The 16,018-nt window shown below is 37.7% G+C and overlaps 3 protein-coding genes across 3 annotated transcripts; all 3 read right to left on the reverse strand.

Moving 5' to 3' along the window:
• Positions 1–82: 82 nt before the first annotated feature.
• GCK72_011435 (uncharacterized protein) lies at positions 83–3,760 on the reverse strand (the record flags this gene model as incomplete). Its single annotated transcript, XM_053728445.1, has 5 exons — positions 83–666; positions 815–1,059; positions 1,166–1,328; positions 3,483–3,607; positions 3,651–3,760. 5 exons carry the CDS (start codon positions 3,758–3,760, stop codon positions 83–85), a joined length of 1,227 nt encoding a protein of 408 aa, XP_053588022.1.
• A 1,156-nt stretch (positions 3,761–4,916) lies between these two features.
• On the reverse strand, positions 4,917–6,775 carry GCK72_011436 (uncharacterized protein; the record flags this gene model as incomplete). Its single annotated transcript, XM_053728446.1, has 6 exons — positions 4,917–5,500; positions 5,550–5,893; positions 6,063–6,162; positions 6,302–6,426; positions 6,477–6,609; positions 6,664–6,775. The coding sequence occupies 6 exons, from the start codon at positions 6,773–6,775 to the stop codon at positions 4,917–4,919; spliced, it is 1,398 nt and encodes a 465-aa protein (XP_053588023.1).
• A 746-nt stretch (positions 6,776–7,521) lies between these two features.
• GCK72_011437 (uncharacterized protein) lies at positions 7,522–9,473 on the reverse strand (the record flags this gene model as incomplete). The annotated part of the gene is made up of 4 exons (XM_003099545.2): positions 7,522–8,452; positions 8,499–8,661; positions 9,191–9,315; positions 9,364–9,473. The coding sequence occupies 4 exons, from the start codon at positions 9,471–9,473 to the stop codon at positions 7,522–7,524; spliced, it is 1,329 nt and encodes a 442-aa protein (XP_003099593.2).
• Between the last annotated feature and the right edge of the window lie 6,545 nt (positions 9,474–16,018).

Raw genomic sequence — 16,018 nt, forward strand, 5'->3', positions numbered from 1 at the left:
AGAGAGAGAAATTACTGGTTGATGTTTAAGAAGACGCCTTTACAACAAAGTTATGAAGAAAACCAATCAATTTCAGGGAATATTATGTTACCAGTTGCAAGAACACTCCAATCAAACTATTCGGATGTGTGTCCATCAATCCGTTATCCAACTCCCTCAACTCTATTTCCTTCACATAAATATTCAAGTTTAGTGTGAAATGATTATCCATATCCTTGACCTGAAATCGTCTCCCAACCCATTTAATCATATTCAATCTCTCTGGACCACTTTCGACAATTTCAAATGGGACAAACATTCGGATACATTCCACTCGATCACTGAGCAACGAGTATTCTGATGGAATTTCAGCCAATTCTTCAGAATTTCCCACTTTAAAACTGCAAATCTCGGTGAAAAATTGAATATTCACTTCGAGTTTCCGTTGTTTCTCCAATTGAATCACTCTCAATATATTCTTCATGAATTCTTCCAAACTAGCACTGTATTTATGTCTCCAGTGACCGAAATCAATCGATATTTTGTCCATTTGAAATAGTCTTCGGAGATTTGCAATGTAGTTCTCATAAATCTTCTCTTCCTCCGTTTCCGGGTTACGCTGCATTAGTCCACGAGCACAATCGTATGATTCTAATACTCTGACGGAAACATGGTGGATTTTGAGATCTGAAATATAGAAGAATGAGTTAAACAGCAAAATGTTCCATTAACTCACTGGATTGACCCGTTTTCCAGAATGGATCATTTACCTTGATCTTCGTGAAGTATCCTCTTTCTACCCATTTCTCACTACATCAAACCCCTGGCATCCTACATATCATATTCAGTTTCACAGATTTGACATTCCATTTCCTAATCATGACATCCAATACTTCTCGTGGCATTGGGAAATGAGCACTTTTCAGAACCCCATTGATATAGTATTCTCTTGTTTCACTTATCCACAGAACCAATGTGTCACATGAAATAGAGCGTCTTATGATGTTATTCAAACGTTTGAAACACTTCTTTTTTGTTGTCGATTTCAGTGTACAGTAGTCGGCAATACATTCAATTAGTCTGAAATAATGACAGTCATCAAATATGTTCATTCATAGCACGGACTAACCCTTGAGCAGAGAGTTATAACATTGGATAGTAGCAAAATGTGAGGAAATAAACTCACTTATCAGAAATATGCAGTTTTCTGTAATGCATCGGATTCTTAATCCTTTTCAACACTCGAAATCTCAACGGTCCATACTCCACACATCGTTTTGCCATATTCGCACATTTCACACATCCTTCACACACATCTTCCAGTCCAATCAATCTGCGGACACTTCCTCCTGTAATGTATTAGATAGGCTCTCTAAGTGATGCATATCGACGCTGAGAGTTCCCAGGTCAATAAGGTCAGAACGACGGTAGTAACAAAATGATCTAGTTTTGGGTACGCTTTGAAACGGTTTTAGGTGTCAAAGTGCAGGTTTTCGCTTGTCACTCAATTCCAATGTAATCATGTTTTGAACATACCGAAAAGCTTCACAACTTTGATGGTTTTTAAAGTGTGTAACCTTCATCCATCCTAATGGAGGACTAAAGTCACATTTTTTATTGTATAACAGCTAGTGTTCCGATTCGTGAAACGATTCTCGCAATTCTCGCTGTTTCTCGCACTCGCATTACTCGCATTTTATATTTTAGTCTTGCGTGAATGCGAGAATATTTTCATTTTCGCAAATGCTCGCATATTTCTCGCCTCGCAAATGCTCGTTCTCGCACGTGATCGCATTTTCTAATGCTCGCGTGATGATCGCAAAAAATATTGCGAGACTCGCGAGTCTCGCAATCGTACGTGAACTACAGTACATTTCACTGTTTTCCTCTGTTTTTGATAATAATAATCATTAAAAAAAAAGGAACGTGGGCGAAGTTATTCATTTCCTTCTCATGGGGCGTTATGGGGAGGTTATTGAAATGTTTGGTGGGCTGTCATGAGAACCCAGAACGCTAGAACAGAATGAAAACGTTTTATGTAAGCGAGTACGTAGAATTCAATGAACACAGTTTCAATTTACCTGAAGAACAAGTCAGGATGAAAATTGTGATGAAACCTTGAACTTGAAAGATAAATCGAGATATTCAAGCTTTTATGTGCCCGACTCAGTAAAACTTTGACTTTTCTCTTGAGAATTACTGTAGGCAATGCGAATATGCCCTACGGCGAATTTTCGTTTTTTTGATTGCGCGTTCCCCGTGCAAGGTGCTGTGTTATAAACTTTTCAAGATCCAAAAAAAAATATTGGCCTAATTTACCAAAAACTTCAAAATATGTCCAAAAATGTTTTTTTCTAATAAACGGCCGAAAATATTCCCTGACGTTTGAAAAATACTGTGATTTAACTCAACCCAATTAAATTAGTTTTTCGGACAATTTTTCTTCAAAGTTTCCGTTTTGGTACTCACGAAACCCTGAATAACTTATTTCATGAAATCGTTTTGCAAGATTGGAATGCATATTTGAAATCAGTGCAAAATTTCCGATCTAGTGATATCTGTCTCGACCCATAAATCCATCTCGACTCGGGATTCTTCTCTACTAAGAATAAATGCTATTTTCAAATGCGAGTCTCGCGAGTCTCGCAATTTTTTGCGATCTTCACGCGAGAATTTGAAAAATGCGATCATCTGCGAGAACGAGAAATGAAAGAACGAGAAAATGCGAGCATTTGCGAGAACGAGAATATTCTCGCATTCACGCCAACAAAAACATAAAATGCGAGTACTGCGTGTGCGAGAAATGCTAGATTTCTCGCGCTCGGCGAGCATTGCTGATCGCTTGTCGGAACACTAATAACAGCCTATCTTCCCCCGTTTTCGGCAGTTCACCCGTCTGGTCTCTTCTCTACGTGGCCACCCTTTCTCAAATGCGCCCGTATGGCCGAATGGTCTGAAGCGGCGGTCGCTGTGTAGAGCACACCTGTTAGGTTTTGCCCACTGGCTCAGTTTCTTTTCTCTTTCCAAAACTGTTGCGGACAGCGCCTCAGACAGGGTTGGAAAATCCCAGACAGGCCCGGGTCGAGGAAATAGAGTTAACCCTGGCCTCAGACAATGCCCACTCGTCTTTTATATATAAGAATAGTTTTTTAAATAGTATATCCCGATATTTCGGAGAATTCTAAGAAACTGTTATTCTTACGCAAATGCTAAAAAATCGATACAATTCTTGTTCTCCTCTGACTCAAAATGATGTTTTTTCGGAGAGTTTTTCCGCGCCGCTGTAAAGTCCGACCAGTGTTTCACTAAATTTCCCATTTTCTCGCCTTTTCCAACAAATTCATTTTGAGTCAGGAGAACGGGAATTGTAGCTATTTTTGGCACGTGCATCTAATAGTGAAAGTTTCTCAAAATTTTCTAAAGTATCGGAATCTAAAATTTGAAAAACGTGACACTTTAGTTCTTCTTTAAATATTGAATGACACCTGACTCTGTGAACTTACGATTCCCGCCAATTAAGTCCAAATGGATACTCTTATGGAGGTTTCGAGCGAACTTTTCTTCAGGATGCCATAAGTTATTTGTAATGATTTCTTCCACTTTCACACCGACCACTTTATTGAGAAAACTGGAAATTGATACAAACTACAAAAGCGTAAATAGAGACTCACTTGAAATATCCGGGAATTATTGATTTCTTTATTTTTCGATAGTTGATATAAATCCAATCCTTTGCGGTTTCCACACTTCTCTCCGCTATTCCGATAAACTCTATTTTCATTTTCCGATGATTTCTTCTAATTATTCGAAGAAATTGGTAATTGAATGATTTATTGATTAATCGGGTGCTTAAATTACTCTCACAATTCCAGGTTAGATTACTGACAATGATTTCGAGTAGATGGGGGTTATCGAATACTTTGGAACTGAGGGATTCATCGAAAACCTCCGAAGAATTGGAATCTGACATTGTATGGGAGGAATGAATGAATATCCTCTGTGTAAATGGGCAAACTGAGAAATGAAGACAGATGGCAGAGGGAGGACAATATCGATTGAGACAGTTTCTCATGGGAATACTGCTTGTTGACTTTGGACGCATTCAAGGTCTCGCAAAGAAAACTACAGTAATCCGAGTTTCTGGGAAAACACCTGGTGTACATTGTTTCCATGTTCTTCACATAAATAAATGATATGAAAATGTGGACGAAGAAACTGAAAAGCAGGGTTCGTGAGGAAGAGTAGAATAGAGTGTGATAGACATAATAATAGTTTATTTGAGCACAGGTTTCTTAGTGTAGGAAACCAAGGAATAATCAATAATTAAGAGTTCAATACTACGTAGAGTTCACGTCACGTTAATGCCAACGAGGGCGGCCACGTTCCTCTCCAACACCTCCCCTCTTCGACGACGAATTTGGTGGAACGAAACGATTCGAGACTGGAGCACAGGAAATATTAGATTCAGTGGAAATGAGTTATAAAAAGAGGAATTCAAGATGGATCGGAGATGAATATCATCTCAGAAAATGTGACTTTTCAGTTCAGCAGGAACCGCATAAATTCATGATTTATGTTCAGCAATCTCACATCAAAAGTCTTAATTTCCGAATCTGCAAAATGAGGCTTCGGTTTGAATGAGGAAGGTGTTGTGAGCATTCAGAAAGTGTGGAATTCAAGAATTTTTCAAATGTTACAAAACAAAATGACATATTTATTACTGTAAAAAACAAATGACAAGCAACAACAAGATGCAATTAAAACATTGAATACTGTCACATACAATAAAAATTCGATTAAAATTGTGATAGTAAAGGGGATCAGCCGTCTGTAATTGACCACTTAAAAGTCATTGGGTAACAACAGTCATGACAACTCCTCAGGAGACGCCTTTATAACAAAGTTATATAAAGAAAACCAATCAATTTCAAGGAATATTATGATGCCAGTTGCAAGAACACTCCAATCAAACTATTCGGATGTGTCTGCATCAATCCGTTATCCAACTCCCTCAACTCTGTTTCCTTCACATAAATATTCAAGTTGAGTGTGAAATGATTATCCATATCCTTGACCTGAAATCGTCTCCCAACCCATTTAATCATATTCAATCTCTCTGGACCACTTTCGACAATTTCAAATGGAACAAACATTCGGATACATTCCACTCGATCACTGAGCAACGAGTATTCTGATGGAATTTCAGCCAATTCTTCAGAATTTCCCACTTTAAAACTGCAAATCTCGGTGAAAAACTGAATATTCACTTCGAGTTTCCGTTGTTTCTCCAGTTGAATCACTCTCAATATATTCTTCATGAATTGTTCCAAACTAGCACTGTATTTATGTCTCCAGTGACCGAAATCAATCGATATTTTGTCCATTTGGAATAGTCTCCGGAGATTTGCAATGTAGTTCTCATAAATCTTCTCTTCCTCCGTTTCCGGGTTACGCTGCATTAGTCCACGAGCACAATCGTATGATTCTAATACTCTGACGGAAACATGGTGGATTTTGAGATCTGAAATATAGAAGAATGAGTTAAACAGCAAAATGTTCCATGAACTCACTGGATTGACCCGTTTTCCAATATGGACCATTCACCTTGATCTTCGTGAAGTATCCTGCATCTACCCATTTCTCACTACATTGAAACTCTGGCGTCCTACATATCATGTTCAGCTTCACAGATTTGACATTCCATTTTCTTATCATGACATCCAATACTTCTCGTGGCATTGGGAAATGAGCACTTTTCCGAACCCCATTAATGTAGCATTCTCTTGTTTCACTTATCCACAGAACCAGTGTGTCACATGAAATAGAGGGTCGTATGATGTTATTCAAACGTTTGAAACACTTCTTTTTTGTAATCGACTTTAGTGTGCAGTAGTCGGCAATACATTCAATTAGTCTGAAATAATGACAGTCATCAGAGGAATTCATTCATAGCACAGGTTAACCATTGAACAGAGAGTTATAACATTTGATGATATAAAAATGTGAGGAAATAAACTCACTTATCAGAAATATGAAGTTTTCTGTAATGTATCGGATTTTTGACCCTTCTCAACATTCGAAACCTTAATGGTCCATACTCCACACATCGACTTGCCATATCCGCGCATTTCACACATCCTTTACACAATTCTTCCAGTCCGATCAGTCTGCGGACACTTTCGCCTTGAATTCAAAACCATTATTAATTTCTATACAATTTCAAGTTTTCTCGGAGTTTTTAGTATCATGATCACTTCAAGTTTTCATCTGCTCACGCAAAAACTCCTGAGAGACAAGTCTATGTTAAATTTCGAAAACTTACTATTATCACCAATCAAATGGGAGTAAATAATATCATGTAAGTATTTGTAAAACGCTACTGTTGCCCTCCACATATACTTTGTGATGATTTCTTCTACTTTCACACCAACCACTTTGTTAAGAAAACTGAAAATCACTTTCAACAACAAATTACAAAAGAGTAATTAGAGACTCACTTGAAATATCCGGGAATTATTGATTTCTTTATTTTCCGATAGTTGATATAAATCCAATCCTTTGCAGTTCCCACACTTCTCTCCGCTAATCCGATAAACTCTATTTTGATTTTCCGATGATTTCTTTTAATTACTCGAAGAAATAGGTAATTGAATGATTTATTGATTAATCGGGTGCTTAAATTACTCTCACAATTCCAGGTTAGATTTCTGACAATGATTTCGAGTAGATGGGGGTTATCGAATACTTTGGAACTGAGGGATTCATCGAAAACCTCCGAAGAATTGGAATCTGACATTGTATGGGAGGAATGAATGAATATCCTCTTTGTAAATGGGCAAACTGAGAAATGAAGACAGATGGCAGAGGGGGGGGACAATATCGATTGAGACAGTTTCTCACGGGAATACTCATTGTTGACTTTGGACGCATTCAAGGTCTCGCAGAGAAAACTACAGTAATCCGAGGGGTTTTGGGAAAACACCTGGTGAACACATTTTCTGGGACGAGAAGGATAGGCCGATCGGATTTTTAGAGTCCGACAACCACCTCAATCCCTAAACAGTTGCAACCGTGTATATGGTTGGGTATGCTAGAGAGAGAGAGAGCACGTTGTACCAGTATACATCTTTATTAGAGTGTAATGCCAGATGCTTAAACCAAAACCACTTACTCACTCGACCAACTCGTTGAAAAAACGTTAATCATTTGGAACTTTCTTCAACATGAATGACAGTCGAAAGAAGTATAGGAAATTTAGAAATATCGGAATCTGCAAAATGAGACTTTGGTTTTAACAAGAGTTACAAAACGATGTGACAGATTTATTACTGAAAAAAACAAATGACAAGGAACAACAAGATGAAATTGAAACATTGAATACTGTCACATACAATAAAAATTCAATTAAATTGAAGATAGCAATGGGATCAGCCGTCTGCAATTGACCACTTAAGAGTGATTGGGTAGCAACAGTCATGACAACTCTTCAGAAGACGCCTTTAAAACAAAGCTATGAAGAAAACCAAACAATTTCAGGAAATATTATGATGCCAGTTGCAAGAACACTCCAATCAAACTATTCGGATGTGTGTCCATCAATCCGTTATCCAACTCCCTCAACTCTGTTTCCTTCACATAAATATTCAAGTTGAGTGTGAAATGATTATCCATATCCTTGACCTGAAATCGTCTCCCAACCCATTTAATCATATTCAATCTCTCAGGACCACTTTCGACAACATCTAATGGGACAGACATTCGGATACATTCCATTCGATCACTGAGCAACGAGTATTCTGATGGAATTTCAGCCAATTCTTCAGAATTTTCCACTTTAAAACTGCAAATCTCGGTGAAAAACTGAATATTCACTTCGAGTTTCCGTTGTTTCTCCAATTGAATCACTCTCAATATATTCTTCATGAATTCTTCCAAACTACCACTGTGTTTTTGTCTCCAATGGCCGCAATCAATCGATATTTTGTCCATTTGGAATAGTCTTCGGAGATTCGCAATATAGTTCTCGAAATTTTTTTCGTAAACTGTTTTCGGGTTACTGTACATTAGGCCACCAGCACAATCGTATGAATCCGACACTTTGACGGATACATGTTGGAGTTTCGAGTCACCAGATTGACCTGTTTTCCAGTATGGATCATCCAACTTGATCTTCGTGAAGTATCCTCTATCTATCCAGTTCTCGTAGCATATCTTCTCTCTTGTGCATGCAATCATATTCATTCGAATTGTTTTCACCTTCCATTTCCTTATCATAAAATCCAATACTTCTCGTGGCATCGCGAAATGAGCATTTTCCCGAACTCCATTGATGTAGTATGCTCTTGTTTCACATATCCACAGAACGAGTGTGTCACATGAAATAGAGCGTCTTATGACGTTATTCAACTTCTTTAAACATTCCTCCTTTGTAGTCGAATTCAGTGTACAGTGATTAGCGACAATTTCGAGTAATCTGAATTACCATTTTTACTAACCCATTTATGAAAGTTTACACTCACTTATCAGAAATATGCAGTTTTCTGTAATGAATTGACTTCTTGATTCCTTTCAGTACTTGAAATCTCAATGGTCCATACTCCACACATCGTCTTGCCATATCCATACAATCTACACATCCTTCACACACATCTTCTAGTCCGATCAGTTTGCGAACACTTTCACCTGTAATGTATCAGATTGGCTTTTTAACTGACGCGTTCGATTCATTTTTACTAAAAATTCGAGTCCCCAGTGAAACATCATAACGGAAACTTTTCACGGCCAGCTGATATTATTTGGTATATATATATAAAAGACAATTGGACGTTGTCTGTTTGTCTGAGGCCCTGTCCGCAACGCTTTTGAAAGAGAAGAGAAACTGAGCCAGTGGGCGAAACTGAACAGGCGTGCTCTGGACAGAAACCGCCGCTTTAGACTACTCGGCCATGCGGGAAGATTAGAAAAACGGTTGCCACATAAATGAGGAGAGACCAGAAGGGTGAACTGCCGAAATCGGGGCAGAAAGGCTGGTTTGGTATATTTTGGTTAGGTCTATCTTCCATCAAACTATTGAAGTGATCCTAGCGTTTTACCTCAGGCAGGGCTGTCCTAGTTGGCCAATTTGATATTGGCGTTCCGAGACAAAGAAAATATTCGCTTTTTCAGACGATGTTCAAAATTCCCATTTAGAGAGAGCCCCCTGTGAACTTACGATTCCCGCCGATCAAATCCGAGTAAATAATGTTATGGAGGTTTCGAGCGAACATTTCTTCAGAAAACCATAAGTTCTTTGTAATGATTTCTTCTACTTTCACACCGACCACTTTGTTGAGAAAACTGGAAATCACTTAGATACAAATTACAAAAGAGTAATTAGAGACTCACTTGAAATATCCGGGAATTATTGATTTCTTTATTTTCCGATAGTTGATATAAATCCAATCCTTTGCAGTTTCCACACTTCGCTCCGGTTTTCCGATAAACTCTATTTTCATTTTCCGATGATTTCTTCTAATTATTCGAAGAAATTGGTAATTGAATGATTTATTGATTAATCGGGTGCTTAAATTACTCTCACAATTCCAGGTTAGATTGCTGACAATGATTTCGAGTAGATGGGGGTTATCGAATACTTTGGAACTGAGGGATTCATCGAAAACCTCCGAAGAATTGGAATCTGACATTGTATGGGAGGAATGAATGAATATCCTCTGTGTAAATGGGAAAACTGAGTAGAGAAGACAGATGGCAGAGGGGGGACAATATCGATCGAGACAGTTTCTCACGGGAATACTCCTTGTTGACTTTGGACGCATTCAAGGTCTCGCAGAGAAAACTACAGTAATCCGGGTCTCTGGGAAAACGCCTGGTGTGCAGCGGAGTTGCATGGAAGTGAAAATTTCTTATCCGGAAGTCGGAAGTCGGAAGCGATTTTCCTTATCCGGAAGTCGGAACTCGGAAGTCGGAAAGGAAAATCGCCCGGAAGTCGGAAGTCGGATGTCTGAAGTCGGAAGTCGGATGTCTGAAGTCGGAATTCCATGCAGCTCTGGTGTGCAGTGTTTCAATGTTCTTCATATAAACATATGATATGAAAATATGGAGCAAAGATTCAGTAGAGACGTGGATCAATCTTGAATCGGACGACACTTTTGAAATCCTTTGTTTTTTTCTGAATCCGATGATATCAAATGATCTTTCACAACAAAAATGATGCGATTGGCTCGCCGAGCAGATAGAGAGGACTGCAGATAATCGGACGTCTCTGAACGTTTTTTTTTTTTCAAATTTATATGTTTTCAAGCAAAAAATACTAAAAAAAGTAATTTAACTTGAAAACTACTTTTATGATCAATCAATTCAGAAAAACGATTAAAAACACTAAACCAAGAAAACAATGCAAATGGTCCAATTTTCAGTAGTAATTGGGACAACATTGATAATTTAAAAAATATTTTAAAAACTGAATTTTCAGTCGAAAAATTTTTCTCTCGTTTCTCTATGTCTCTCACGCTCACCCCCGCAAGTGCGCTCTACCTCGATTTGATGAAAATGCTGAAAATGTGTCTGGAAATACCGGAAAATTGAGAAATATATGCCTTGAATCCATTAAAATGTGATTCTCAGCTAAAAATCGATTTATCATATTAAAAAAAAGTCAATTTTTTTCCAAAATTGTTTCCACAAAAACTCGCAATTTTCATTGTTTTTGGAGTTTTTTGACCCCCCATGTGTTAAAATAATTGTTTCAGATTGAAACAAGTGTGAAAAAGCAATAAATTATTAAAACGGATGATAAAATTTATTTGCGCAGAAAAAGAACAAGAAAATTTGCTCGTTTCGACCATGACATCAGACGAGACTTAGGAATAGAGAATAATAAAAAGAGGGAAGGGTTGGTCTCATCAGTGATGCCCTTTCCTGAATTCAGAAGAAAAAATAGCATTGAATTCTGAAGTATAGTCAAAATTTGACATTTTCGGAAAAGTTTCAAATTTTCGTTCAAAATTCAGTTCAAAGTTTTTTAGCCGCGCCGTGGAAATTTCCGAAAAATATTGTAGATGGGTCTGTATGGATTGGAAATGCTTGAAAAACCCATTTCTGACACATAGTAATGACCCTGCCTTCGAAAATCGACCAATAAAAAAAACAAAAAAACAAAATGTCGGAGGAGAGAGTTGAACCCCGGACTCTCCCACTGCCGCGCCCGCCCACTACCACTGAGCCATCGAAGCGAATGAAGAGTATTGCACGGAAGGGAGTGACAAGAGTGCGGAATCGACAGTTTCGAGCTCGTCTTTTGAACTCCGGAGCAGAAATGGGCAAAATATTTTTTGATTATCGTATTCAGAATGGTGGAAACTACCTATGAACCAATTTCCAGCAAAAAAAAGATCGGATTTTCACGATTTCGAGATAAGAAATATTGTTTTTCAGACAAAATAGAGCATTTACAGGCTGAAATTGCCGATATTTCTTTTCTCGAAATCGTGAAAATCCGACGTTTTTCGTGCATGAAAAACGGCTTTTTTCTACAATGTTTTCAGATTTTTCTGTAAAATTATCAGAAAATCCATAAAATTCACCTCTTTTTTTCCTCGATTCCACACTCTTGTCAATCCCTTCCTGGCAATACTCTTCCGTGACTTCGATGGCTCAGTGGTAGTGGGCGGGCGCGGCAGTGGCAGAGTCCGGGGTTCGACTCTCTCCCTCGACATTTTGTTTTTTGTTTCTTTTTATTCGTCGATTTACGAGGACAATATTATCCCAGAAATCGGTTTCATGAGCTTTTCCAGTTCATGCAGACCATCTACAATTTTTTTCGAAAAATTAAATATTGTCAAAAAAGTAACTTTTCTGTATTTTTGATAAAATCTAATTTCAGAAAAATGATGTAAATGGTCTGTATGGATTGGAAATGCTTGAAAAACCCATTTCTGACACATAGTAATGACCCTGCCTTCGAAAATCGACGAATAAAAAAAACAAAAAAAATAAAATTGTCGAGGGAGAGAGTCGAACCCCGGACTCTCCCACTGCTGCGCCCGCCCACTACCACTGAGCCATCGAAGACATGAAAGAATATTGCCAGGAAGGGAGTGACAAGAGTGCGGAATCGCGCGCAGCAGCTCGTTCTCTTCATTTTCTCCTCTACAAACCTCCATCAGGCGCGGCGGTCTCCTTGGTAATCTCCGCCAACTCTTTGCCTCGTCTGATCTTTTTCAGCTGGAAGACCTCTAGATCCTCAGCCAGCGGTCCCTCTTCTCCACCCATTCCTCGTCTTCTGATGCCTTTGCAATCATCTCATTCTTTTTTTTCGACTGAAATTGATGAAAATTCGACGAAAAATCCAAAAACCTCCACGTCTTCAACTCTTTCTTGATGGCGGCACGTGTCTCATTCGTCGTAATATCTCCCTGAAGGGCGATACAGTTCTTGATTGGTTTGATTGGTGCCAAATCCACTCCTGAAACGAGAGAAAATTGGAAAAATCGGCTTTTTCCGACTAAAAACGGGGGTTTGAGATCAAAGATAGTAATTTTCTTCAAAAAACTACTACTTGCAGCCCGCCCCCTCTTACAACCGCGCCCCATCGCAAACGAGATAGTATTGACGAGAGAGACGCAGAGTTTTTTCTGACGCCGACACAGAAATGTTACTATTTTGATCTATTTTTCATATTTTTTCTCGGAAACCGGCAAAAAATTATAAAAACTAGTGAAAATCTCTGTCGGTGCGAGAGAAAACTCTGCGTCTCTCACCGCCGATACTCTCTCGATTGCGGTGGGGCGCAGTTGCAAGAAGGGGTGGGCTGCTAATAATGGAGTGCTAAAACAGAATTTTAGACTGAAAATCATAAATTTTGAACTAAAAATGTAAAGTTATCGGTCCAAAATTGAAATTTCTAGTTTCAAAACTGGAAAATGCGTCTGAAATTTGAAAAAAATCGATTTTGGACCGAAAATCGTGATTTTTCAACTAAAAATGACGATTATTTTCGGTCCAAAATCGCAATTTTTCGATTTTAGAGGGATTTTCCAGTTTTGAAGATTGAAATTGCAATTTTGGGTCGATAACTGCACATTTTAATTCAAAATTTATGATTATGAGCTAAAAATTCTGATTTTAACTTCAAAACACCAATTTTTTCGGTTTTTTTCCAGTTTTCAGTCAATTTTCAGCAGATTTTCAGCCAATTCCACCGTACCGACGATCAAACTGGAAACAGGCATAAACTGAGAAGCGATTTTTTTCGAGGTCGCCGAAATTTTGAGTGGAAAATGACGAGACATTGAGAAAAAATGGCGCAGAAACGACGAAAAATCCGTTAAAATGGCTGAAAACCTGGAAAATCGTCAAAAAACCCGAATTTCGATGGTTTCCATCGAGTTTTCGCTAATTTTTGAAAAATTTCCACCAAAAATGAAACAGATTTTCCCAGTTTTTGATATATTTTCACAAGTTTTGATACATTTTGCCAAACTCTGCGTCTCTCTCACCGATACTCTCTCGTTTGCGGTAGAGCGCAGTTGCAAGAGTGATGACTGTTTTTGTCCAATTTTCGCCGTTTCTTTGCGAAAATTGACTCTAACGTAAATATCCGACACTATTTGGCAAGGGGCAAACGCGCCCCAATGAACCTCTCGTGTACTCCACGCGGGAAAGACCGAAACGCGACAGTTTAAAAAGAGAACTGCGAAACTAAGTGAAAAAATGTGAGTTGAAATGCCAAAAGCAAATATATTCGAAATTTTAGAAAAGGTTAATATGCTTTTTATACATTTTAATAATTATGAATTTTCAGAAAAACACACCGAGAAAATACCAAAACGTTTAGTAGAAACTCGAATAAAGACACAAAGTAGAAATCTGTCCTAAAATAGTAACAATGTGTGCTAAAATCTGTCCAAAGGCCTAAAAAGCAGAAAAAATCTTCCTAACTTATTGAAAAATTGAGAATTAATGTTTAAAAAATATCAACAAAGCGATTTCACCAGCATGGGTTCGAACCCAATACCTCCTGACTACCGGCAGCGCCGTCACCCTACTGAGCCACCGAGGCACTGAAACATGAGGGTGCGGCAGGTCCCTATATGTGTGGTGTGGGCTATATGCGTGGTGTGTGGCGTGCAGGTGGTGCAACCGGGCGCGTTTGCAACTTGCCAAATAGTGTCGGCTATTTACGTTAGAGTCGAAAATTGTGAGTTTTGAACTGTAAGAACCAAAAAATAGCAAAAAATAGACGAAATTGTTGAAAACTGTCAAAATGTGGATTTCTAGCTCAATTTAACACGAATCATTTCAGAAAATCCGCTTTTTCTGATCATTTTTAGTAGAATTTGCATATTTTCAACTTCAAAATCATCTAAACTCCCAAAAAATCAAAATGCTGAATTTCCTCTGAAAACGAGTTTTGAGACATCTGAAAGTGATTTTGAGCGGAAATTTCGAGAAATGAGAGCTGAAAACGCGATTTCCTGGCTACAAATGATTGAAAACCTGGAAAATCGCCAAAAATCCGAAATTTTGATGGTTTTTATCGAGATTTTGCAATTTTTTTGCCTTTTTCGATCTATTTTACAATTTTTAATAATTTTTTGCCAAATTTCGACAGAAAATTATGAAAATAGATAAAAAATGGTGGAAATCTGTGTCGGCGCGAGAAAAAACTCTGCGTCTCTCACCGCCGATACTCTCTCGTTTGCGGTGGAGCGCGGTTGTAGGAAAATGCTCGGTTAACAGGGAAAATGATTGAATTCACATAAAATTAGCGGTAGAGCGTCTTTACCACAATTTGAATCTTGATTTTCAAGATAAACCTCTCAAAATTCCAGATTTTCAGCCAATTTTTACAATTTTTTTCGAATTTTCTCAATTTTCAGCTGAAAATCACGAAAACTGAGTAATTTTCAGCTCATAGGTTGAAATAAGCTGAAAATGACTGAATCGGAGTGAAAATCTGTAATTTTAAGCACAAACCGCAATTTTTGACTGAATTCGCCATTTTCCAGTAAAAAGTATGGTTTTCAGCCATTTTTAGCCGATTTTCAACCAATTTCTCGCTATTTTTGAGCGAAAAACACGATTTTAGTGATAATTCCGCCCAAATCTCCCAATTTCTTCTCAATTTTAGCCTAGTGAAAGTGCTAGGATCGGGGGTACTGTGGGACAATTAGGATCAAAAATTCAAATTTTTGGGTGGGTCTCGAAACGCTTCTCTGTACCTCCAATCCCAACACCGACTGAAACCGGGATACTGTAGCTATCGTTGTCGCTGAAAATGAGCATTAAAATCTGTAAATGAGCAAAAACTCGAGTGAATATATAAAAACAGGAAAATTACAGGAAATTTCAACGAAAAAAAACTACAGTAATCCATTATCACATTTATGATGTGAAAAAAAAACGATTTGAATGAAACAATGGATTTTTTGACAAATAAAATAAATAGCGGGGGGAAGACATTACAACTTTTTTTCAAAAATCGGAGTGGACAAAAAAGAAGAAAGTAATTAGTGAACAAACGATAAATCTACAAAAAAAATAAAATAAGCTCAAAAACATAAGAAAATCCCTGAAATTAAAAAATTTCAGCAAAAAAATGTCTAAAATTTTACAAATTATCAGTCCATGCAAAGTTGGACGAGGCCTTCGACGGTTGAGCGATAGAGCTGGAAAAGCATGATGAATTTCAGACGATTTTAATCAATTTTCAGTCGAAAAATGAGATTTTCAGCTCAAAATAAGCAATTTTGATATTAATTTTAATCCAAAAAATGGAAAAATTAAATTTTTCCATTAAAATTCCGGTTTTGAGATAGAAATTTAAAACGTTCTCAGACAATTTTCAGACTAAAATCAATATTTTTTAATGAATTTCAGCCATTTTCAGACTAAAAACTTATCATTTTCAGTGATTATTACGGGAAAATGCGTTTTTTGTTGTTTGAACTGAAGATTAATTTTTCGAAAAATATTGTAGAAGGTCTATATGGAATATAAAAGCTCGAAAACCCCATTTCTGACACATAGTAGTGACCCT

The sequence above is a fragment of the Caenorhabditis remanei genome, chromosome III, assembly GCF_010183535.1.
Source record: "Caenorhabditis remanei strain PX506 chromosome III, whole genome shotgun sequence".
NCBI lineage: Eukaryota > Metazoa > Nematoda > Chromadorea > Rhabditida > Rhabditidae > Caenorhabditis > Caenorhabditis remanei.